Raw genomic sequence first — 24,768 nt, forward strand, 5'->3', positions numbered from 1 at the left:
TTATGATGGATCAGATCCTTTACCGTTGCTATGTGTGCCTATGAACAAAAGTTCTGCCTGTCTGAAATGTGTGTTCTTTCCCCCTTTTGATGCACATATTGATGGTCTGTTTCCTGTCCCAGGTATTCCTTGTTTGCAGTAGTTAATCACCAGGGAACCTTGGAGAGTGGGCACTATACCAGCTTCATCCGGCAGCACAAGGACCAGTGGTTCAAGTGTGATGATGCCATTATCACCAAGGCAAGCATTAAGGATGTGCTAGACAGTGAAGGGTAAGTGGTCTCCTGGGAAGGGGAAAGGGAGGCAAGCTTCCACCTTTGTTGGGTTTTCCTTACTTTAAAAAAACCCTTTTAATCATAGAGAAGGATGGTTTCTCTCTTGAATATCCCCTGGAATGCTCAGTGCTTCAGCATGGAGACTGCACAGTTACATTTATCCATGATGGCTTTGTAACCCTGGATTTGCTGAAGGAAAGGGAGGGGAAGGACAAGGGACATCAGGTGACTGCAATGTCTGGAACTGCTGCTCATGTCCAAACTCCTGCTAATGGAAGGGATTCTGAAAACCAGAGTGATGTGGTCACCCAGTGCAGGAGCAGTGCTTACCTCTGACACAATCCAGTCTGTGCCTGCAGAACCTTTGGATTATGATGAGTGTAAAAGATTGGAAGAAAAGCCATTAAGGAAGTGCTGTGACCCAGAATAGCAAGGCTCTATGGGGGAGGCAGGTTGAGAACGTGAGCTGTTTCTTAGCTCATGGCTTTAGATTAATCTCAGATTGACATTATGGTTTCTGATATTTAAATTACACAAGCTTTGGGAAGACAGGGCAGTATTTTTCAAGGAAGCACCGTGGTGTTCCTCATTTGAGGGAAGCACTGGGGACTGATATATGTTCCAAGAAAAAGCAACTTAAAATCTGAAGTCTTCATTTTGCATTTTCAACTATGGACTTGGTACTGCAGAGATAAGTCTTTACCATTCTTGTTTTAATTATTCATGACATTTTCAAGGATTGCTGCAGGCACAATGTTCAGGCTGTAATTTTTTAATAGATTTTCCCGTTTTTCCTTTTTTTAAACTTCAATCGGGAAGTAAAAACAGAAATCTATAGTACCTGAATTTTAGTGTTAAATGACTTGACAGGGAATTTCTGCTTTGAGGTGAGCAGAGAAATGAGTTTGTTGTAATTCAGTAACACATGCCTGGTGCTCAGGTGGGGTTATGCCCATGGAAGAACCTGCCAGAGGCAAGGAGGAGAGGATGTACAACACAACTATGGCCCATAAAGGCTGGTTTGAGCTTTGATGCATTTCCCTGCTTCAGATAAAGGCTGACACGGTAGCTCTGCATCTTGTGAGGGAATCCACAGGGCTTGGATGGAATTATAACAGTTGGAACATCTCAGAAGTGCTCTGAGGACTCCCCAGTGGCTGCATCAGGGTGGGTAAGGGTTGTGTGGAGATCAGTCCCCTGATCTCCACACAGGAAGGAAGAACTTCATCCTTTAAAACCCCAGATTTGGGTGCAGATTGACACATCAGATATTTGACTGGGACATGAGTGTTCACCCACATGGCTGCTGCTTCATTTTGCTTCTGTTCCAGTAAATGGGAGGCAGTTTGCAGTAATCCTGGTCTGATCTCTGGCAGTGTGACTCTAAAGCAACAGCTGTACCTTAAAGCACCTTTATTTTGTGTCACATTAGTGTTAAATGGTTGCTGCCTGTCTGAGCACCAACAGAATCCAATCTTCCAGAGTTTTCAGGTCCTGAGTAGATTTTACAAGGTTTGACTCTTTCACAGAATCACAGAATGGCCTGGCTGAGAAAAGAGCTTAAATCTCATCTCAGTCCAACCCCCTGCCATGGGCAGGGACACCTTTCACTATCCCAGGTTGCTCCAGGCCCTGTCCCTGGCCTTCAACACTTCCAGGGATGGGGCATCCATGGGATTCCTCTTTGATGTACAGCTGTTCAGTTCTCTGAGTTGCTGGTAAAATTATGTCAGCTGGCTTCCCTCCTTCTCATCCCTGGAATTGCCTCAAATTGAAAAGAAAACCAAAATTAACAGCCCTCATGTCTTATGGTTGCATCAATGGAAACTCATCTGCTCTGGCACAGAACTGCCACTGTCCCTCTGCTCTCTTCCAGATATTTGCTGTTCTATCACAAACAGTTCCTGGAGTATGAATAGCCTTATCCAGCAGCTTGTCAGATGTAAACAAGGAAGAAACAACTCAAGCCTTCTGAATCGACACACAAACCTACCTGAAATGAAAAGACCCATTACAAACCAACTCGCACTGAGCTGTAACAGGACCTACTTGACACTGACTCACAGCCTGGAGAGTGAGAAATGAACAATGTCCACCGTGTGTGCAGTCCCACCAGGACAGAAAGGGGGAAAAGAGGCTGCAGTCAGTCACTTAACAGAGGAAATATAAAATGAAAGGAATGCTCTGGGTGGGGGAAATGGGAGCAGAGGAGTCCGGGCACTGGTACATCTCCTGTGTTCCTCCAAAAATGTGTGTGGGAAGGCAAAGGATTCTACCCTCATCTCCATAAAGCATCTTCTCCATTTGGTGCTTCAGCTCCAACGACCAATCATATAACAGTTAAAATTAAAAATCCAAACCCATTTTTTTATGCATATGGGTCTGAAAGCAGTAGAGTGGAGGAGGAGGGGATGAGACAACTAAAGGACTTTGCAAGTATCTTTTTATTTGTGAATTTTAGTTATTAAATAAATACAGTATGAAACTATTAGGCTCTTTTTTTTCCAACAACCATAAAAGAAATCCTGGATTGTGGGACTGAAGCTGCAGTACTCAGACAGGTTTTCAAGCATGCCTGCTTGCACAGGTAATGTTCAATGCCATCGGACTGCTCATCCAAAAGCATCAGCACAGATTCTGTTGTTTGAGCCCTTTTTTGTTTTGTTTTCTATAAATAGCTATTTTCTTAATTTTTTTCCTTTTATTCCCTTTTTTCACGAGAATGAAATTCATAAATGCAACCATCAGTAAAAATGAATGAATTGGTGTGTTTATACTGTAAGAGTGGTCTTGGTTCTTTTTGGTTTTGTTTTGTTGGGTTTTTTTTAAATCTTGTGAATAAGTTTGAATTTCTCAAAAGCGCTTATTTTGTTGTTGCTGGTTTTGGTTTGGTTTTTTTCCCCCCTGCTGCTTTCCAAAGGTGGATTTATATATATCTGACACTTGAGAGAACCTCAGTGGTGAAAAATGTACCATCTGTTGGGAATGGTCGCTGCCGGGGCAGCTTTGAGGGATGGATCTGCTGCTATTGAGCCCTTCTGCAGTGCTCTAAGTAAACAACACATTTTCCTGGTATGTGCTAGGCTGGTATTGGTTCCTTGTATCCTCCCACATGGATTAACTCTTCACGTGCTCTTCTCCTCCTGCAGTGGCACAGTTTGTGTGTTGGTGTTCTCAGCTCAGCTCCGGGGCCTTTCCTCCCCCTCTGTCGCTGTGCGAGGTACCAGCAGGAGCTGCTCGTGCTGGATCTCACTCTCAGGAGCTTGGGCTGGGGGTAGAATCACAGCCTGGAAGAGCAAAACCAGCTTTGTTCTCCCGTGGGGAGAGGGTGAAGTGTCAGCTGGGCACTGTGTGAACTGGTGTCACACCAAAAGCCACAGAATGGTCTGGGTTGGATTTTCAGGATCATCTTGTTCCAGCCCCTGCCATGGCAGGGACACCTTCCACTATCCCAGGTTGTTCCAAGCCCCGTCCAGCCTGGCCCTGGACACTTCCAGGGATCCAGGGGCAGCCACAGCTGCTCTGATCTTTAACCTCTGCATAAATCCCCAGCCAGGCATTCCTCAGCTTTGCCAGTGTGGAAAGGCAGGAAGGGATCTAAGCCTTTCATTCTGTGCTCCAGGAATGAGTTGCAGGTGTCTAACACAGTCTGATAAACAGGAAAATAAGAGAATTGAGTGTGTTTGGGTTTTAAATGACCATCTTACAGGAGCAGCTGAACCGGTGGAATTCTTCTGATTTGGACACAGACTGGAACAGTACGAGGAGGTTTTGTACATCTGTGGCAGGGCACGGAGGAGGAAAGGACAAGCAGAACATCTCGAGCCAGACCAGGAGCTTGGGTGTGGTGCGGGGGTGCCCCGGCGCTGCCGATGCCATCGCGTTCCCTGCCCGTGTGACAATTTAATTTCCATTTGTGCTCGGTGCCGCCCGCTTTGAGCCGAGCATTCCTGCGCTGGAGCAGGAGCTGCAGGAGAGGGGCCCCTCCTTCCCCGGGCGAGCACGGCAGCGTGCGGATGCTTTCTGCTGCTGTTTAATAATGCAGCAGCTTGCGGAGCAAGGCAGGAGCCAGCTCTCGTCATCCCCAGCGCTGCTGCGCTGCATCCCGGCCGGACCGGGACTGCCACCCCGCGGCGGGCGCCGCCGAGGAGGAGGAGGAGGAGGAGGAGGATGAGGATGACTCCGGCGCTGCCTTCGCTTTGTGGCGCCGAGCTCTGAGCCTTTGGCTGCCCTTTTAATGAATTCTGTTTTCCACAGCACACGCTCAGCCGGCGGAGCTGCTGCAGCCGGCTTTGTTAAGCCTTCAGGAACAAATTGTTTAGGGACGAGGCAGCCGTATAAATCACCCTTAATTTTTCCTCCCCGCCCATCTGGTGGAGAGGGTTCTGCTCTGTGCGGCTGCACCGGCGCAGATGGTTCTCGGGGGGAGCTTTCAAGGCTCTCTGTCTGGTTTCAAAAGCAGAATTCTTAGCGTATTAAAAGGTCTATTATTCTTTTCTTCCCCCCTTTCCAGCCTACCAGCCCACCCCCCGTGTCCCTGCCCGAATCACACCAGGTTCTATTTCCAGCAGCAGTAAATCCACGCCGGTTCCGAGAGGAGGGGACAGCATTTTCCCTTTTCCTATAAAAATGGAAGAGCAGCTGCTGGCTCCTGCTGCTTTCTCTCAAACACAGCCCTCTCTCTTCCCCTCCATCCCTCCAGCAGCAGCCCCGCAGCTCCTGCACGGAATTATTCCCGGGAGGTTCCTCCGGGAACTCCCTCAGCATCGCCTGCAGGAAAACGCCGGCCACGGAACAGCCGAAGGGAGGGTGAGGCAAAGGCTCCCTGATGTGCTGACAGCCAGCAGTGACAGCTCCTCATCCAGGGCAGCAGTTTGGGCTTGACTTGTTTATTTTGAGGTACATTTTCTATCGGCACAGCTGGGTCTGTTGGGAGGAGGCATTTGCAGAAATGACTGGAAACAAAGAGTGGTGCAGCCATGCAGGCTCACGGTGGGGTGTGTTCTGTTACCTGCCAGCAGTGAACACAGCTCTGCAGGGGACACAAAAATAGCCAGAAAGTGCTTTTAGCTACATTTTCATGTCCCTCAGCCACTCTAGTAGAGATCAAGCTTTGCCTGATGCTGGTGCCTGATGGAAAAAGCAGAAATGTGGGAATTGGTTAAACCCTGGGCGGGGGATCCTGCTCAGAATCAGTGCCCTTAATTCCATGTGGTTGGACTCATCCCATCTGGAATTGCTGGTGTCCTGCTCAGAGTGTCCCCCTAACACTGGAACTGATGTCTCCAGGTATGATCCTTCAGAGCTGCTGGCCAGTGGCTGTAAAATGCCAAATCCACTGATTCCTCTTGGGTCTCCAGCTAAAGGTGTTTGTTATTTTCCTGCTAATTTGTTCAAGTTGCTCTCTGTTACCTTTTCTGTGCTGATAATTGTAGTTACATTCCCACAAGGAGAGGAGGGTGAGGGATGCTCCCCTCTTGTGTCTGGGCAGGACTTGGCCTCTGATGAGTGTTTTCCCCAATTTTTGAGACACCACATGGTGACAGGAGGAGCAGCCCTGTCCCAGCCCTGGCTTTGCCTGGGTGTGAGGTGAGCGACCTCCTGAGCCAGCTGGGGCTCCTGGTGCCACACAGGGTGAGCTCCTGCTCTCACTAGCACAGGCAAGGCCCCTAAAATCCTTCTCATTTGAATAATTGATGCCTCTTGATCCTCCAGGGATGCCCTAATTGCAACACTGGTGGCACGTGTTCACTTAATTCTGTCCTGTTTTTAAATAAGGTTCTGGATCTCTTTGTGTGAGACCATGGCCTGGAGGTGGCACTGAAGGTCTGTAGGGCACCAGAGCTGGGCTGGATCCAGGTGTCCCCAGGAGCTCCCTGCTGGAAGGGGCAGCCTGGGGAGGCACTGGCTGCTGCTGAGGGTTTTCCTTCTCCTGAAGGGAGGGGGGGCCGAGGTGATTTCTGGAGCTGAAAGACTTTTGGAGTTCTAGAGGAATTGGGTTGTTATTCCTGGCACAGGATTTGGGGCTGTGGTGTTGGGGTTGAGGCTGTGGGGCAGGAAACCACAGAGCTGAGAGCAGGAGAGCAGAGTCCCCAGGAGGGAGCTGAGGCTGGGGGAGAAGCTGCTGTGGAGGTGGAGGGGAGGCCAAGAGGGTCTCCAGGTGTGCTGGGACATGGAGAAAGTCTGGAGGTTGGGAGGCCCATGGACTGTGGGAGGTGACCAGAGTGAGAGGCTGAACCTCCCAGGTGATGCCTTTGTTAATGATAAGGAAGTATTTCCATTTAAAGGAAAGTGTAATATTGAAGGTGTAGAATCTCTTATAACTCTGCTCATGTTTTCTCCAGCTGTCTGCTTTCCCAGCACCAAGTTGTGCATATATTGAATTACATTTATTCTTTCAAGTTTAAAGCTCTAGTTTAAGACAGTGGAGGGGATGGGCTCCTACCAGGAGTGATTCCTTGCAAAAAAAAAAAAAAAAAAAAAAAAAAAAAAAAAAAAAAAAAAAAAAAAAAAAAAAAAAAATTCCTACAGTCTCCTTTAGTGGAAATGAGAACTTCAAATTACACATTGAAACCCCTATTTTTCCATGATAGCTTTCAAAGACAGGTTAGATAAAAATATTCTCTCAAAGCAGCTTTATCTCCAGCTGATTCCTCACTTTTACCAGCTCTTCAGAATAACCCAGGTCAGATATACATAAATCCAATTTTGTAGAAAGATCTCAGCCTTGGATGAATTTTCATATTGAAACCCAGTTCCATTGAGGGCTTTGGTGCCTGTCCCAGCTCCTCATGTGCAGCATCGTGTCCTCCCCATCACCCATGGCAGTGCTGGAAACTGGCAGTGGAGCTTCCCACACTGGCTTCTAATCAATTCCACCAGTGAATCCTCGGATCCAATTCCACATTTGAGACATTTACAGCTGTGCTGAAAATTGTTCTGGTTCATGAAGGAATCTCCAGGCAGGGAGAGGAAAGCAGGGATCCTTTGCAGGGATGGATCCAGGATGAGATGTCCCCAAGGGCTGGGATGCACCCAGGTCAAGCTGGAGGATGAAGTCAGATGCTGCTACATTGGAAGTGACTTCTTTCACTGGGAATTCACAAGAATAATGGGAATTTGGTTTCCTGAGTGGAAGCAAACAGCTCTGTGCAACCTCCAGCCCTGTCTATGTCCTGCAGCCCTTGGCACAGCCCGGGCTGGGCAGAGGCTGTTCCAGGCAACAGAGGATGAAGCAGCTTTGGTTTGGGGGCAGAGGGAGCATCCCTCCATGGTGGCCCCGTGCTGGAACACCTCTGTGGTCACACCATGGGTGCCTTCTCCTGGGCAGGAGAGCAGATGATTTTGAAGTGGCCATCCTCAGGGCTGGGGAGGGCCCCGGCGCTCCCCGTGCTGCAGATCCCAGAGAAGGAGGGAGCAGCCCTTTCCCCGGGGTGGCAGGAGCTGCTGGGGCAGGGTTTGGTCTCTTGTACTGCAGAGCCATGTCCAGGGAAGCAGAAGCCACAGGTTTCCACTGGCTCTGGGATTCTGATGCTGGTGAATCCCTCACCAACGCTGGCGGCTTCCACCAGCCCATCTGCAAATAAACTGCATCAGCTGAGGGGCCCAGGAGCAGCTTCCACCTGGGAATGCTCTGGAGTGCTGCATGAGAGCTGCTCCTGGACCTGGAGAGGACACCCAGCTCCCAGCATGGATTCACTGCATCACCCAGAACATCTCTCCAAACCTGCTGGCTCATCTTAAAAATCACCCTTTGATCCCTGTGTCCTTCAGCAAAGCAGACAGGAATGGCCTGAGGGACAGCCCTTGGAGTGACTCCAGGTGTCACATTGGCTCATGGGGTCTTCCTTGGTGATTTTTGACATTGATGGCTTTGAGGGGGATGTATGTAAACATGGGTGTGTGTGATGTTTGTGCAGAAATAGGTAAGTAGGTATTTTTTCCTTTGGAAAGGCAGGAGAGAAGAAAAGAAGGAAGAATGAAACCACCTTTTCCATGTCGAATTGTTCCACATTATCCTTTCTCCTGTTCTCCCTAACACAAGGACTTGTGAAGCCCTTCTGGCTGCAGAACTAAAACTCGTGGGGTTTTTTTGGAAGAGGGTTGGCTTTTGTCCCCTCAGCCTCTGGATGGAGACTGGAGAGGTGCTGCCCGTGCAGCAGCTCCAAGAGGGAAGCTGTGACTGAGGGATTAGGGTGGAGAATCGGGCACAGGGCTCCAGTCCTGCTCCTCTTCCAAACTCACTCTCATTGTCTTTGCTTTTCCTCCCTGCCTTTTAGGAAGCGGCTCTGCTTCTTTCTGGCAGCCCAAGCCTGCTCCCCCGAGCTCCCCACCCTCCCCCGGCGCTGCCAGCACCCACCTTTGGCAGGGTCCTCCCTGCAGTGGCAGGTGCCGGCGCTGGGCTGGCAGGAGCCGGGCTCTCCCCTCCTGCGCAGGTGAGTCCAGCCCAGGAGCAGGGAGCAGACGAGGCTGCAGAGGCAGAGCCCCAGCAGCAGCCACAGCGCCAGCCACGGCTCCTGCTCCGCGCACGCCTTCTGCTCCAGCACGGCCGCGGGCGTGGCTGCGGGCAGGACAGACAGACGGGGCAGCTCAGACACCTCTGGGGAGCCTTGCTGGGAGGGAAGGAGCTGCCAGCGCCTGTGCCCTCCGCTGGGAAAGGGTTTGGGAGCTGCTCTGTGTCCCCTGTGCCCGCTGGCTCCCTTCGCACCCTCCCACACCTTCGGGGATCGGCTCAACCCCAGGGCAGGACTTGGAGATCCTGGGGCTCTCCCTGTCCCCTCCCTGTCCCCTCCCCGAGGGCTGGGGCAGCTCAGCCGGGTGGGACCCCCGGCTGCCAACCCCACCGTGCCCGGGGGAGCTCCCGGCCTGGGAACACCAGCACACGGCGGGGAAAGGCCACGGTAGGACGGAGAAAATGGCAAAGAGATGCCCTGTGTGCTTTCCCCAGCCCCGGTGGGAGGGCAGCCCCCCGAGGGCAGTTCCCGCACAAAGGGGGGTCCTGCTGCCCCTGCCCCGACTCACGCTCGCAGGACGGGGCGCATTCCCGGGGGTGCTGCCCGCACACCGAGCTGCACCTGATGCAGGTCTTCACCAGATCATCGTAGTAAAATCCCGGCCTCTTGTTGCAGTCCATGGACTCTGGGGGAGAGGAGGGGAGGGAGGTGATCGCGGTGTCCTCAGCACATCCCCCCACCCCAGTGCGTGGCAGGACGAGCCCAGCTCGCTGCTCTGGCAGCTCAGGAGGGGACCTGCCTGCCCCCCCAGCACTGACAGCATCTGTGGGGCTGCCAGGGGGACAGACCCGGGATTTGGGGGGTCTTTGGCTGGAGAGCTGAGGGGAGGGGATGGTCTCAGGCAGCCAAAGGCAGCTGGGCTCACTTGGGGGCTCCTGGCTGCTGCTGCTGCCCTGGAGCTTGCACAGCTCTTTGGGACACACCAAAACCTGCCTCGGGATGCCAGGAATGGCATCTCCTGTCCCCCAGGAGGAGGTGTTCACCTGTGGCTGCTGAGTGAGCCCTGGATGGGTGAAGCCACCTCAGCCTGGGACTCCAGGAATGGTGCTGGCACAGGGCTGGGCACCAACGTTCATTTGTCCCTTGTCCTCCTCCCCAGCTGTTTCCAGGACACCTCAGGGCCTGTCCCAGGCTGGGGGTTTGTCATGATCCACATCCCTGCCTTTGGAGGGTGGAATAGGGAACTCCCCAATAGGGAGCAGGAGTGTTGGTGCAGCCTGGTGAGCCCAGAAGGGAGCAGTGCAGAGCTGCAGGCCCCTGGTCCTGGTCCGGAGCTGTTGCCAGCCCCAGCCCACCCATGGGAGCTGTCACATCCCCCTGTGGATTTGGCCTGAAGCTCTGCAAGGCTGAGCTGGCTCAGAGCCTGCCCTGGGGTTCATCCCAGGCTCTGATCCTCCCTCCCAGCTTGGCCCCATCCCTGACTCTTCCATGCAGGGGCTGCCCAGCACTCACCACACACAGCATCACACTTCCTGGCCAGGGACTGCCTGCAGGCCAGGCTGCAGGGGATGCACTGGGAAACGAGGGTGTCCCAGTACTCCTGGTCAGTGCAGTTCTTCATGGCATCCTGCCCTGCTCGTGGCCCATCCATGGCTGCAGGACAGAGACACAGGTGGGTATGGGGTGGCCACCACGGGGCTCGTCCCTTCCTGGGGCTGGGACCCCTGGCAGGGAGATCCTGGCTGTCCCTCAGCCCTCTCTGGTCCCAGGCTTGAGCAGGAGCACACAGCCAAATCTGCTTCTCAAGCTGTGTGTGTGTCCTGTGCCAGTCCCAGGGGACACACAGAGAGGTCACCCTGGCCTAGAGGTGGCCCTGAGCTGTGCCCTGGGGGTCTGGAGGATCCCTGCACCTGCCAGAGGGAGCACAAGCACTGGGGACTATTCCTGTCCTTACAGGCTTTTCTGAAGGTACCAGAAACACCACCTCGTGTGTCATTCCTGCCCTTTCTCTTGGGTGTTCTGGTGTCATAGTGAAACTAGGCTGATGAATAAGAAATGTCAGAGCAGAAGAAGGAGGGAAATCTCCCCAGGAGACTTTAGGCACCAGTTTAACCAGTGCCAACTGGAGGTGGACGTGCTCTTGTCCCTATCCCGGGCTGCTTGTCCCATCCTCTTTTGCTCCAGTGCCCTCGTGCACTGGATGTGATGCCCAGAGGCACAGGAGCAGCTCTCAGCAGCATAAAAACCATCCAGACCTCACATTTAGAAGAATTGGCTGGCTGATAACAGCTCCTGGGTGGTGCCACACTCAGGGTCTGCAGCTGCAGGAAGCTCTGACCCAGCAGGAGGGTGGCAGTGGTGGCTATGAGCCCTTTGCTGCCTGAGAGGGCTCCCGAGAGCCTCGTCCCTCCCCAGAGCCCTCCTGGAGCTGCAGCTCTTTCCTGCAGGGTGGGAGATGCTGGTGCTGATGGGCCCAAAGGTTTAGAACTTGCTCAAGTGCATTGTCAGCTCTGTGTGCCCAAAGGCTGAGCTGCTGCTTTGGCAGAACCAAACCTTTGATTTTTATACAGAAAATCCCCTGTGCTCTGCCAGGACCTCTCCTCTCTCTCCAGGACTCAGAGGTTGGGCACTTTGTCTGTCCTGCCCAGCCAGCACCTTCCCTGCTGGATGGGCTGGGTCCTACCTGGGGCAGCACAAGAGAAACCCCCCCCCCCACTCCCAGGGAAAAATCCTCTCTGCACTGGGATGCTGGCCTGGCACTCCCAGCTGTTCAATTAACATTGCTATGGAATTAAATAATGACTTTCTGTGGAGCCTGCTGGAGACATCCCCAGGGCAGAGCAAGGCTCAGGCCACTGCTCTCCTCGGATGTTCTGGGAACAAACCTGGGCTTTGCACCCAGAGCAGCCCCCAGGGCTGGCAGGGAGCTGAGCCATCCTTGGCCTAGGTGGGGTTTCCCATGGGATAAGGGATGGGAAGCAGATCTGGGGCTGTCTTAAAGATGAGGGGCTGCAGCCTGGGAACCTCCCTCCCAGGTGCTGCAAGGACACCTCCAAGGAGATGTTTGGTTTCTTCTAGGACAGACCTTCCCCTCCCTGGGGAGTCCCAAGGTACACGTGGTGCTCCCAGCGCAGATTTCTTGGCCATGGATTTTCCAGCAGAGCCAGGTGAGTCTTTCCCTCTTCCTCTCAACCACCAGGACCCTCTGAATTCCCCCACAAACTCCTCATGCCAAACTTTAAGCAACCACAGGACAAGGGGGGATGGCTTTAAGCTGAAGGAGGGTAGATTTAGATTGGTTATTAGGAAAAAATTCTTCCCTGTGAGGGTGGGCAGGCCCTGGCACAGGGTGCCCAGAGAAGCTATGGCTGCTCCATCCCTGGAAGTGTCCAAGGCCAGGTTGGACAGAGCTTGGAGCCAGCTGGGACAGGGGAAGGTGTCCCTGCCCGTGGCAGGGGGTGGAACTGGATGAGAATTCAGCTCCCTTCCAGCTCAAACCATTCTGTGATTCCCTCTCCAGCCCCACAGCACTGACCATTCCAGCAGGGTGGGAGCTCTGAGCAGAGCCTCCCCTCCCTGCTGGCACTGGGAGCATGCCCAGCCCCAGCCCTGGCCCCCAAACCCCCCACCCCATCCCCAGAGCCCCTCCATGGGGTCACTCACATCTGGCTCTCCAGCAGTGGCTACTCCCCCTGGGCTCCAGCCATGGCCCCTTGAGCTGCAGCACGGAGCCCCTGCATGGCCCAGGGTTATTCTTAGAGAGATTTGGTTAATGCCTGGCTCTGCACTTCCTGGGGCTTCCCCCTGTCCCTTCCATGCAAATTGGCTGCACACTCAGAGCCTTGCATTGGCTCCTGGGTCCCTGGGCTGCTGGGGACAGCGTGGGGAGACACTGATGTGTCACCAGGACCAGGGACAAGTGTCCTGGGCCAGGTGGGCACATTTCAGAGGGTCTTGGTGGAGTGGGAGCTCTCAGCATCCTGCATGGAACTGCAGCAGAATTCCAGAATCTCAGAGGTTGGAAAAGCCCTCCCAGGCTGAGCCCAGCCCTGCCCCCAGCACTGCCAGTTCACTGAAGAGCCACGTGCCCAGGTGCCACCCTGAAGCCCCTTTTAGATCCCTCCAGGGGTGGTTCCACCACTGCAGCCTGTGCCAGGGGGATGTTTCCTTCAGGGAAAGGTGTTTCACCTTGCCAGGACCAAGCACTGCTGGGAGCATCCATCCCCTCCACATCCCCAGCATGGTCAGCACAAGCCACTGTCCTGTCTCCTGCTCACAGCTCCCAGAGCGTCTCTGGAGCCCAGCAAGGTGCCTTAATCACTGATTTTTCTTTAGTGAGGTGCCTTAAACACTGATATTCTCAGGTGCATCCATGTCTGGGAGGCAGGAGGGCTGTGCTATGCCCTGCATGGGCAGCTGAGTCCTGGCTGTGCTGAGGGCACGGGGCATTAATAACTCATTAATAACACATTAATAACTTATTAATAGCACGTTAACAACTCACTAATAGCACATTAATAGCACAGCTTGTTTTCACAGGGGCAAAGAGCCACCTCTGCCCTGCTGGCAGGCTCCAGAGGTTTGTCCCTGCTCCTGCAGGGATGCTGGGCATGGCTGTGGCAGCACACGAGGTGCTGGCAGCGTGGCAGAGCAGTGACTCAGCTCAGTCCAGAGGGACCTTTCTGCAGAAGCAGCTGAAGGAGGAAGCAAGAAGCAATACCTGTCACTAAAAGCATTTGTGGAGCAGCATCAAGGGTTCTTCTGTTTGTTCAAAACCTCCTGTTTTGTGCCTGCCACGTGGAGCTGGAGAGGCCAGAGGATGCTTTGCTGCTGTGTCCATTGCAGGGACACTGGAGGCAGATCCTGCTCATGGGGAGCAGAGCCCAGAGGAACCCAGTACCTCATGTTTGGATGTGGCCCATGAGATCCCAGATCCTGAAGGAGGGTGGGATGCAGCTCTGGCACCATCCAGAGCACCTCAGGGCTTGGAGCAAGGCCAGCAGAGGAGGCACCACGGCCACAGGGACACTGCCACATGCCACATGCCGTGTATCTGGCACAAAGGATGAGATCACTGCTGTGCTGAGCCTCCCCCTGGGAGGGAAATCACGTTTTTTGGCATTGCCTGAGCTGGGTGAGTGTGGCAGAGCAGGGAGATGGCCCTGGAGAGGTGGCCCCAGCTCGCTGCTCTCGGGGTTTTGCAGGGGAAACTCACCTCTGTAAATAGCACCAGAGACTTGCAGTTTCCACCCTGCTGAGCCCTAAAGAGGGAAGTGAGAAGCACTTGGGGGTGGTTTGTCCCTCCTGGCTGAGCAGGGATCAGGCAGTGTGCTTTCAGCTGTACAGTTCTAGGGCTGTCTGGGCTGGAGCCCCATTTCCTTGGCTGTGTGCCCCAGACACCATCACCCCCTCCTGCAGCCTCTGAGGGCTCTGTGGCTCTCCAACACCTCCAGACACGGTGCTCCATGAGCTCCTGCCTCACAGCCAAGGCAGGGGCTGCCACCCTGCCGTGCCTGGGCTTGTTCCTGTGGTTTGGGCAGCCACCACCAGCCCCCTCTTCTGGATTTCTGGATTAGACCCTTCCTCTGCTGAGTTCACTGGCTCCCCAGAGATTCAACCAGGATTCTTACAGACCAGCGGCTCCCTGTGCATCCTCCCAGTGCCATGCATCCCTCTGCATCCCCCTGCATCCCCCACATGGTTTTGCATCCTGCAGTGCCCATCTGCACCTGGCTCTGGAGGTGCCACACTCTCTTTGGGGTGACAGAGCCCAATTTTGTCCTGACAACAAAATCTATTTTTCTGCTGGGCTCTTGCCCCGGTGGCAGTGCTGCAAGGAGAGCTGCAGGTAACAGGCAGACAGGGTGGGTAATGTTTGGCTCTGGAGCTTTCAGGGGGTGCTTTGCCTTCCCCTCGAGCAGCTTTGCTGGGATGATTTCCTCCTCTCAGCCCGGCTGCTTTTAGCAGTGCCGAGCCTTGGCCAGGACGTTTGCTCGCACACCTGCTCCCTCTAGAACCTGAGAAAAAGGGGCCGGGGGGGAAGGAGGGGAAGAGGAGCCGGGGGGGAAGGAGGGGAAGGAGGGGAAGAGGAGCCTCTTTCGGCCGAAACTGCCGACTGCGGGGCCGGGCTGAGCGCAGCCGGCTCCGAGTGCTCATTTCTGTCCCCCCAATTCCCTGCGGGGCGCTGGGACCAGGATGTGCCTGTCCCTGGGGCATCCCCCCTGTCCTGTCACCACCACCTCATGGCATACCCCGGAGTCCCTGCACGACTGTCACCGCTGCCACCGGGCCGTGCGGGGCCCTGGGGACAGCCGGGGCTCTGCAGAGCCGTGGCCATGCCGTGGCACTGCCACTCCTGAAGGGCCGTCCCCGTGTGCCCGGGCTGTCCCCCGAGAGCCCCGAGGAGCGGCTCCTTGTCCCCGCTGCTGTCCGGAGCTCCTGGGCACGGCTGTCCCCATGGTCTGTTCTGTGTGTCCGTCCCCAGGATGTGGTTTGTGGATCTGTCCCCAGGCTCTGTTCTGTCCCCAGGATCTGTTCTGTGTGTCTGTCCCCAAGATCTGTTCTGTGTGTCCGTCCCCAGGATCTGTTCTGTGTGTCCGCCCCCAGGATGTGGTTTGTGTGTCTGTCCCCGGGATCTGTTCTGTCCCCAGGATCTGTTCTGTGTGTCTGTCCCCAGGAGATGGCACCCTTGGCCAGCCCAGCCCGGCTCCCGCTGGCTCCGGCTGTCCCCGCAGCCCGGAATCCTCCAAGGCGGCCGCCCCAGCCCGGCCAGGGGGAATCACAATTTATGGAATGGTTGGGTTTGAAAGGACCTTAAAGCCCATCCAGTTCCACCCCCTGACAGGCACAGGGACACCTTTCACCATCCCAGGTTGCTCCAGGCCCACCCAGCCCAGCCTTGGACACGTCCAGGTGGGATGCAGCCCCCCAGGCTGGCTCCTGCCCCTCCCTGGCACCTCCGTTCCAGCACCCCGAGATCCGGGGGGTTCAGGGCCCCCCTCACACCCCACACTGCTCCATTCTCCCTCTGCTCCTCGTCCTGGCACCACCCCTTGGGCATCACCCCAAGGATGCTCAGCGCCCACCGGGGTCCGGGCACCCTATGCCAGGGTCTGACCCTCACAGAGGTTGTGCCAGGGCTGTGGGAGAGCCCTGGGTGACCCAGGCTCCAGAGCTGCCTCAGCAGGGTGGGGCTGCAGCAGCCTCCTTGCCAAAACCCAGCACAGATCAGGAAAAGGGGAAGCATTTTACCAAAACTCGGGCTGTGCTCCCCAAACCCAGCAGCCAGCTGGAGACCAGGGATGGCCAGATGGGGAAAGACCTGGGTTGGCTGACGTCTGGCACAGAAATGAGTAAAAAGCCCTAAAAATGCCTAGGGAAGGAGCAGGGAAAGGAGGGTTCAGTGCCAGGGTTGTGAGCTGAGGTGTAAAGCGTGGGTGGTGGATCAGGGAGATGAGTCAAAGAACAATCTTTGGCCAGAACAGCTGATCTGATTACGTGGAGTTTTGACCTGGTGGGAACAACTCCTCGTCCTCACTGCTGAATTCCCTGTGGAGAGGTGTTTTCCTGGCAGAAACCTCATGGGAAGGGGTTTGCAGCCTGCCCAGGAGCTCTGCTGTTAATTTTTAACACTAAAACCCTGGGGAAATTCCAGAGGACTGGAGGGTGGCCAGTGGGAGTCAATTTAATATTTAAAAGGGATAAAAGGGCTGATCCTGGGAATTACAGGCCAGGTGAGGCTGATCGCCGTCCCTGCACAAATTATGGGCTGGGTAATTGAGGACAGTGTCAGCCAAAAATTAGAAGCTAAAAATATAATTAAGGTCGTTAGCTTGGTTTCATGGATGGCAGCTCCTGTCAAGTGAGTCGGCTTTGGTTTTTGGCATGACTCTGGGCTGGCTGATAAAGCTAATTGTGCTGCTGCATTATAATGGGTTTCTCCAAAGTATTTAATTTAGGGCCATGTGACATTTTCATTTGTAGAACTCGCATTATATGGAGCCAGCAGAGCAGACATCCCACGGCTGCGCTGGCAGCTCAGGGCGGTGGCCAAAGGGACTGAGAGCACTGGGGTTTGCACAGGGTGGTGTTTTTAGCAGGGCTGCTGAGGTGAGAGGGGCTTGGCAGGGCAGGCAGCCTCACAAGGGGATCCCCTCTGCCCTGCCCAGCAGCCAAAAGGTGGGGAAAACCTGGTGGGAGCAAAAGATATGGATTTTCCTGCTAAAGCACGGTGAGGTCTGGTGGCAGCAGCAGGCACTGATAACCCAGCTGTGGGTGTAATTAATCAATTTTAGGAGTAAAGTATGAACTCTGGACAAGAGAAAAGTTCTGCTTGGTGGGACAGGATTTATTGTGGCTTCTGGGACAAGCTCAAGCCTCTGCATGCACGTGCAGCTTGCTCTGGACCATCCTCATGGGCTTTTCCAGCCCCCTGGAAGCTGCATCCTCCCCTCTGGACTGCATCAGCTGCAGCTGAGAGATGTGGATTTCCTCCAGTGGATCTTTTTGGTTCTTTTATTTTTCCCAGTGGGAAAAAATGGGATTGAATGAGGCTTGGAGCAAGCTGGTCTAGTGGAAGGTGTCCCTGCCTTGGGACAAGGGGTGGAACAAGATGGTCCTTGAGGTCTCTTGCAACTTAAACCACTCTCTGATTCTGTGACAAATGGGCACAGAGCAGCCCAGTGGCCTTTTTCTCCATCCAGGAAGGTGTTTTTCACCCCATATGGATTTTCCCCTTGTGGGTCTCACCCCTGTAAGACACACAGTGGCTCGAGGGGCTCCCAATCCTCCTTTGGTCAGTGTTTCCTTTGCCAGGTGTTCCCCAGGCAGGGCTGTGGAAGGCTCTGGATCCCTGCAGATCCCCAGGGGCTGCATCCAGCATCCCACAGTGGATGGGATGCTCCCACTCCAGCTGGAGCAGGGCAGGAGGGGGGAGCCCTCTCAGGCGCCGCTCAGCCCAATCCTGGACCCAGTGTGGATCCCAGGGCTCGCCAGCTCCGAGCCGTGACTCCTGCCCTCTCCCCCGGGCATCCATCTGTCTGTCTGTCTGTCTGGCTGGCTCCGCGGTAATGATGGCGGGCTGGCGGCACGGAGGCATTCAGTGACTTGCCCAAGGTCCCGTGGGGAGCGATGGCCACCCGGGAGGAGCACCCGGCTGTGCCGCTCCTGCCTGGCCCTGCGGAAAAATGTGGAATGTGCGGCACCAGAGCGGGGAAAACACGACACAGCCCTGCGTCCCCAGGGCGGTGACATCCCGGCGGGCAGGGGCAATGCATGGTGCTGGAGTGACAGGAGCAGGGGCTGCTCTCCTCTCTCCTCTCTCCCCTCTCCTCTCTCCTCTCTCCGGGGTTTGGAGCTGCCGAACCCCCTCCTGCAGGGTTCTGCCGGTGCCTCCGCAGGCCGGGCAGGTGACTAACACCTCCTGGTCTGCAGCTTGTTTACCTGGCGCTGGGGCTTCTTTTTGGAAGGCTGACTCACCACAGCACCTTCCCCCTCTGCCACCGCGGCTCCCTGACAAAAACTTTCCATTTTCCCATTGTTTTAATTGCCCTCGTTTAAGAAAACTCCTCCGGAAAAAAAACTGGCTCTGGGTCGGAGAGACAAGGGCAGCCCCAGCCGGGCATTCCCACAGTGGTGGCGATGGGATGGGATGGGATGATGGGGTGGGATGATGGGGTGGGACACCCACCCCGTGGCACACTTTGGGGACACCAGTGCCAGCATCTGGGGCACGCAGGGGATGTCGCAGTGAGGTTCCAGCAGCACCGAGCGTGGCACACGGGCGGCTCGGCACGGCTGAATGCGGCCCGACAGGTTTGTGCAGAAGCCGGTCCCGTTCCGCTGGATTTTTGGAGAGGCTGGAGCCAGCCCCGGCAGCCGCCGCGTCCCGCGGGGTGCTGCGGGCTCCCGGCGGAGCCGAGCGCGGCGCCAGGTCACGGCCCGAGCCCACGGGGCAGGCACAGCCCGCAGGGGCTGCTCCGTGCCCTGTGCCGGCTCCCTGCCCTTCTCTGCCCCGTGGAAATGGGGAAGGAACAGCCCCTTCCCTCCTGGAGGCTTCCTGCAGTCTGTGGGTCCGTGCCTGAGGAGGTGGGGACCAAGAGGTGTCCATTGAGTTGCAGAGGGGCTTTTGGATGGAAAAGGAAATGCTGGGCATCTGTAGGAACTGTGGGATGCCAGGTCCTCAGGAAGCAATGTTGGAATAATTCAGCATTGGGGATGGAAGCAGGGAGGGAGGAAGGGGAATCAGGCAAGGAGCAGAGCTGGTTGAGATCATCCACCCTTCTCCACGGAGCAGGTTTCTGCAGTCATGTGCCAGGTGAACCCTGGACCCACAGTGAGGGCAGCAGGGTCTGTACATTTCAGAGGGAAAAATCCTCTCTTCCTGGGGTGGGGTCATGCTGCTTTTATAACATTAGGATCAAGGAAAAGGTGGGGAAATCCTCCCAAACGGTGACGTGTGGGGGTCTGGTGGCCACCCCCAGCCTGGGATCAGCACGTGGGCTCGGATGCACTGGGGTCACTGGTGCCCTGCTGTCCCATCCCAGTCCATGGCACACGGTGTGTGCTGCGAGTGGCCCTGGCAGGAGGGAGAGAGATGATTAAAGCTGCCTTTGATGAAGCAAAAATTAATAAACAAGCAGGCAATTGTGCTGGGCTCTATTTACTGGGGATGACAGCGCAGAGCCGGCGTGGCGAGGCCGCCCAGGCCGGGTCCCACATCAAACACCAGGACAGCGCCAGGTGCGAGGGGACCACGCCGTCACCTCTTCTCCAACGGGTTTTTCCTGGCCCCAGAAATCCAGGAAGATCCACGTGTCTGTTCCTCATAGCAGGGCCCCATCCCACACCGGTGGGGAGCACTGGGACGAGCAGGAGATGCTCTGTGACATGCTGAGGTTTGACTGGGGTAGGATGTGCCAGTCTTGGGTGCATTTGGGAGGTGCCACTTGGCACCTTTGCCCTGTCCCCTGGCCCCGGGGTCAGCATTCCCACCTCTCTCCTGAGCCAGTGGTGCTCCACTGAGGTCCCTTCCCTGGTGCTTCTGTGCAGAGCCCAGGGGCAGAGCTGGGAGGCCAAGCCTGTGGCCTCACACCGGGTCCTTATCAGCTGGTCAGGAATATTTACCTGCCGGTTTCCACCGGATAAAAATTCACTGGACAAACAGGAGCTCCCAGCTGGCCCCAGGGCGGTGGCACAGCAGGGACGTGGCTGAGGTGGGACATGCAGCCCTGTCCCTGCTTCATCCCTGCTCTGTCCCCAGTGCCACGGGTCACCGAGTGCCACAGGAGTGTGAGGGACATTGTCCCCACCTCATCTGAGCGTCCGAGGGTTGGTGACCCCTGTGTGCCCTCGTGTGCCAGGGCTGGGGACAGGGTTAGGGTTTGTCACCCTGTGTCACCATGTGTCTCACGGCTGGGGGTGTGCTGTGTGGGGAGGTCACTGTGCTCTATGGGGGAAACAGGACAACTGCTCCTACAGGGGGCTGAGCTGAGCTGAGCTGGTCTGGGACAAACTGAGCTGAGCAAAGCCCAGCTGAGCTGAGCTGAGTTGAGCCATACTAGGCTGAGGTGAGCTGAGCCGTGCTGAGACCGGCTGAAGAGAGCTAAGCTGGGACAAGCAGAGCCAAACAAAGCGGTGCCAAGCTAAGCTTAGCCGAGCTTATCTGTGCCAGGCCGAGCCAAGTCAGGTTGAACTGACTCGGGCTGAAGGAAGCTGAGCTGGGCTGGGCTGAGCTGAGCTGAGCCAAGACACGCCAAGTTGTGCTGGGCAAGGCTGAGCCAAGCCGAGCTGGGCCGATCCGATTCGAACCAAGCTGGGCTGAGCCGAGCCGGGCCGAGCGGAGCCGAACGCAGCCGAGCGGAGCCGATGGGGGCCGATCCTGGCCCAGCTGTCAGCGCACCGCCCCTCCTCCGCAGCCGAGGCGGCCCCGCTGCACCGCCCCTTTTCTCTTTCCCCATTGGCCAACACAGCCATCCGTTAGGGGAGGAGGCGCGTTCCCATTGGCGGGCGGGCACGTCCGTCCGCGCCGCGGCCCCGCCCCCTTTTCCGCCTGGCTCCGCGGCGCTGGAAACTTTGCGGGCGGCGCAGTCGGGAGCGGCTCCCGCAGCGCCCGCACACCCGGCCCCGCTCCGCACCGACCCCCGCGCTGCCCTTCACCGTCCCCCCCGGCCCGGCCCCCGCACGACGCGGGCAGCGCCGCCCCTCCGCGCTCCGCCGCCGCCGCCGCCCGGCCATGCGCGCCCGCTGACCCGCAGCAGAGGCGGCCGCCCTGCTCTGCGCTCCCTCTTTTGATTTTTCCTGCCGTATTCCTTGGGGTTCTGTGTTGATTTTTGCGTTCGCGTGACGCCCCCCGCGGGCGCGGGGCGGCGGCGATGGGCGCGGCGGCGGGCGGGCGCTCCGCGGGGCGCTGAGCGGGCGCGCAGCGGGCGCGGGCCGCGCCATGGCCGCCAAGGACAATCCCTGCAGGAAGTTCCAGGCCAACATCTTCAACAAGAGCAAGTGCCAGAACTGCTTCAAGCCCCGCGAGTCCCACCTGCTCAACGACGAGGATCTCAACCAGGTGGGACCTTATCCCAAAACCCACTGTTTTCCCCCAAAAATCTCCCGCGGCGTCCCGCCCCTAAGGCGCTCTGGGTCTCCGTGCGGTGTCCGCTAGTACCTTGGGTAGCCCGGGGTCCCACAGGTACCTTGGGAGCCCCCTGGCTAGGTCAGAGTTTTGTGGGTGTCCCGATGAATAGTATAGGGTCTCATGGACGTCCAGGGGTCCCACAGATAGAACGGGGTGCCACGCGTGCTTGCTGTCCCCACGGTTCACACAGGATCCCATGGGATCCCTAGGGGTCCCACGGGGTGCCTGCTGGACACTGATATTGTAGGGTCTTGTGGGTGCCTGTGGCTCCCACAGGTACCGTGGGATCAGGTCAGGGATGCTGTGGGGTCCCATGGATAGCGCAGGGTATATACCTACAGGTATCCCTGTACTCCATGGGGTGTTGTGGAACTCCAAGGGTGCTTCCTGGTCCTGTAGGGTATCTAGGGACCCCATGGGGCCCATGGGGTGTTTGCTGATCCTACAGATAGCCCAGGGACCCACAGGTATCCGTGAGTTCTGTGAGGTGCTCTGGAGCCCCACTGGTGCACTCTGATCCCATAAAGTGTCCAGGAGTCCCATGGGGTGCCTGCTGACCCCATGGGTGGTGCGTGGTCCTGTGGGGTGCCTGCTGACCCCACGGATCGCACAGGGACCCACATGTGTTTGCAGATCACTTGGGGTGTCCAGGAGCCCCGAGATTGCTCTCTGGTGCCATAGGGTATCCAGTGATTCGAGCGGGTGCCTGATGGTCCTATGCGTAGCGTGTGGTCCCTTGGGGTGCCTGCTGACCCCACAGACAGCACAGGGACTCACAGGTATTTGTGAAGCCCATGGGATGCCCAGGAGCTCTTTGGGTGCTCTCTGGTCCCATAGGGTGTCCAGAGATCCCATGGGATGCCTGCTGACCCCACAGATTCCCATGTGTCCCACGGAGCACCCACAGTACCCGCTGGTCCCTCAGGCCATGGCTCACCCCATCCACCCCGCGGGCCTCACCTCCTGAGGCCGTTTGGGGTCCGGCACCAGCCATTGGGGTGATCCCGTCCCATCCTGGGGTGCACGGCAGCAGGTGGGGAGTGCCCTGTGATCTCCATCAGGCGATCGAGAAAGTCCTGGGAAAAACTCGGTTGAAAACAAAACGTCCCCTCCTGGACGTGCCGGACATGCCCCCCCTGCCCTACAGCCCCCTGCTCTCTCGGGGACATGGGAAGGAGACCCCAGCCCCTTTCCGGAGAGGGCTCAGTGCTGGGGGCTGCTAGGGCTGGGCATTCCTCCTCTTCCTCCTCTTCCTCCTCTTCCTCCTCTTCCTCCTCTTCCTCCTCTTCCTCCTCTTCCTCCTCTTCCTCCTCTTCCTCCTCTTCCTCCCAGGCCTCACGCAGGCCCAAGGCCGGCGCTCCCATGGCGGGGGGTGTTTGGGGCATGGGGGGCGTTTTTGGGGTGCGGGGGCCCGTCCGTGGTGTTGGGCTGAGGGGAGCAGGGCCGCCCTCCCTCCTCCCACACCTTTCTGGGCCAGGGCTGCCATCCCCGCTCCCGATCCTATTATGGCAATGAGATCAGACATATTGCTGCGCTCGCTGGGGGGGGCGGCGGAGGGGGGGGGGCATCGTGAAATCTGAGGGCTAATATGGAAAAAATGTAACTGGAAAAAAATGCCGTGGTGTGTGCGGGAAAGGGGCGGGCGGCGCGGAGCGTCGCGGCCGTGCCCAGACAAAGGAGCCGTCCCGGAGGGGGCTCGGGAAGAGCCCCCCGCTCCCGGCCGGCCCCTTCCCGCTGCCCGGGGATTGCGCTGCCTCCTGGTGCAAAGCTTATTTACTTTTGTTGGGGGGCTCAGAGCATCGCACGCAGCCCGCTGTAGTGCCTGCCTGCCCTGCCACGGCGGCCACCCACCTCTCTAGGGACCCAGGGACGCGTTTCGGACAGCCCCTCGTTGGCTTTGTTCCCGTCGGGGTGGTGGGTGGCCTTGGGGGGCTGCCCCCGCGTCCGGTTCCCATGGGGTCGGGGTCAGCGCCGTGGCCGGATCCAGGCCGTGCGCGGGGGGCTCCGGTTGGGAAAACGGCGCAATCCTGCTCGGCTTCTCCCTTGCAGCTGGGGTGAAGTAATCCCGCTTCCCAGATAAGATGGTGGCTGTGGTAGTGTGTGATGCACGCACGCACCTCCCGCCCTGCCCGCAGCCCCCCGACCGCGGCCACCCCGGCGCTTCCCCGCCTCACCTCCCAGTTTGTGCCCCGTTTCGCAGCCTGGCTGGATGTGGGGGTGTGCTCGCTCCGAAGCACACCCAGGAATAACGGTTCATTTAACAGCTCTGGATGTATCTGCCTTTTTCACTCAAACCTTTTAAGGTTGGGTTGGGTTGGGGGATCCCACTTTGTAGCGTGGGGGCTCAGTGCCCAGCACGTCCGGCTCGCCCTGTGGACAGGGACAGTGTTGGTGATTACCTAGAGTCAGGCTAGAAAAGTCTTTTGGAGTCATCTGACCTTTGTACTTGGCTTGGAGGAAAGGTGAAGGTACTTCACACTTACGCACTCGTGTCCCTTTTGGGTTTTTATTAGATAAAAATACCTGTGTGCGTGTCAGGAGCTGCCCCCACTGCTTCCCGGGATGCTGCAGGGCACTGGAGCCGCTCGGGGCAGAGACCCAGAGTGTGTTTGCAAAGAGTCACAAATATTTAGTGGTAGTAGTGGATTTCCGTCGTACTTGGGAACCGGCTTAGGAATGGGGCTGGGAGGGGGGAAATCCAGCCCCAAACATCAGGATTAATGAGCTGGAGCTCTCTAATAATAATCAGACTTAGCACTTCCAACTTCAAAGGGCTGTGCGGACGCTAAGTCCCTAATCCCGGGAGCGCTGCGTTCACGAGTTGTTTTTGTGCGTGGCTGTGCTGCCGGACGGGGCTCGGTGTGATTTGGGGCAACTACTTGTGGTCCCACCACCTGTTGGAGACATGACTGTCCCCTCCCAGGGCTGCAGGTGGGAGGTGATGTGCCCTTGCCCCCCACAGTCTGTTTGACCTTCTGGGGTGCCCACACAGCATGGGAAAAACTGGGTCAGTCAGCGCAGCTGTTCTCCCTTTAGGAAAATCTGTTGCTGTGGGTAGTGGGCTGTCAGATCCCTTGATTCTGTGTGGTGGCAGGATCTGGCTGCTGGCAGACATAGTGCTGTTGGTGGCTGTGTCCTGGCTGTGCCACCCACCTGTTGCCAGCTTGTTTTATGCTGCTCCTTTCCCATCCGGGGAGAAATTCCCTTTTTGTGGGAATTTCCACTTTCCTGGCAAGACATGCCCATGCTGGCACTGCACGGTCCCTCTGTAACCACCTGCAAACCTCATACGGAGCTCGACTTTTCCAGAACCTGCCCTGGGAGAATGAATGGTTCTCAGGGTCCTCCTCCTGTCTCCCAAGAGAAAGCCAGCCTGTCCAGTGGGACCCTTTTCCCAAGCAGCCTTTTCTCG

At 56.7% G+C, this 24,768-nt stretch overlaps 3 protein-coding genes across 12 annotated transcripts in view; 2 read left to right on the top strand and 1 right to left on the bottom strand.

Annotated features, from left to right (window-relative positions):
• Window positions 1-2,763, top strand: part of USP22 (ubiquitin specific peptidase 22) — an 89,813-nt gene extending 87,050 nt beyond the window's left edge. For both annotated transcript variants that reach the window (XM_059862015.1, XM_059862014.1), the window contains 2 exons: window positions 123-272; window positions 2,152-2,763. In XM_059862015.1, the coding sequence (XP_059717998.1) occupies window positions 123-272; window positions 2,152-2,194 (193 nt within the window). In that variant the 3' untranslated portion in view covers window positions 2,195-2,763. The remainder of the gene's footprint in view (window positions 1-122; window positions 273-2,151) is intronic.
• TNFRSF13B (TNF receptor superfamily member 13B) lies at window positions 2,702-12,525 on the bottom strand. Of its 2 annotated transcripts, none has more exons than XM_059862017.1 (5): window positions 12,392-12,525; window positions 10,241-10,381; window positions 9,297-9,413; window positions 8,635-8,835; window positions 2,702-5,307 (listed from the first exon to the last, which is right to left on the bottom strand). In XM_059862017.1, exons 2-5 carry the CDS (start codon window positions 10,377-10,379, stop codon window positions 5,165-5,167), a joined length of 600 nt encoding a protein of 199 aa, XP_059718000.1. In that variant the 5' UTR covers window positions 10,380-10,381; window positions 12,392-12,525; the 3' UTR covers window positions 2,702-5,164. The 2 variants fall into 2 exon arrangements, with proteins under 2 accessions (XP_059718000.1, XP_059717999.1); XM_059862016.1 differs by lacking the exon at window positions 2,702-5,307 and adding an exon at window positions 6,643-7,851.
• Window positions 12,526-20,781: 8,256 nt separating this feature from the next.
• Window positions 20,782-24,768, top strand: part of MPRIP (myosin phosphatase Rho interacting protein) — a 73,607-nt gene continuing 69,620 nt past the window's right edge. For 6 of the 8 annotated variants that reach the window (XM_059861814.1, XM_059861815.1, XM_059861813.1 and 3 more), the window contains exon 1: window positions 20,782-21,287. In XM_059861814.1, coding sequence (XP_059717797.1) covers window positions 21,168-21,287 — 120 coding nt within the window. In that variant the 5' untranslated portion in view covers window positions 20,782-21,167. The remainder of the gene's footprint in view (window positions 21,288-24,768) is intronic. The other 2 variants (XM_059861821.1, XM_059861822.1) reach the window with 2 other exon arrangements.

This window comes from Haemorhous mexicanus, chromosome 17, assembly GCF_027477595.1.
Source record: "Haemorhous mexicanus isolate bHaeMex1 chromosome 17, bHaeMex1.pri, whole genome shotgun sequence".
In the NCBI taxonomy this organism is placed as follows: domain Eukaryota; kingdom Metazoa; phylum Chordata; class Aves; order Passeriformes; family Fringillidae; genus Haemorhous; species Haemorhous mexicanus.

What these genes read in the sequence shown, in the direction of transcription:
- TNFRSF13B (XM_059862016.1), bottom strand. Translation starts at nt 10,379, where the DNA reads ATGGATGGGCCACGAGCAGGGCAGGATGCCATGAAGAACTGCACTGAC. An exon ending in ATGCGCCCCGTCCTGCGAGC is followed by an intron (nt 8,836 to 9,296) that starts GTGAGTCGGGGC and finishes TCCTGCCCGCAG; the next exon opens with CCACGCCCGCGGCCGTGCTG. An exon ending in CAGGGAGGACCCTGCCAAAG is followed by an intron (nt 7,852 to 8,634) that starts GTGGGTGCTGGC and finishes GTTTATTTGCAG; the next exon opens with ATGGGCTGGTGGAAGCCGCC.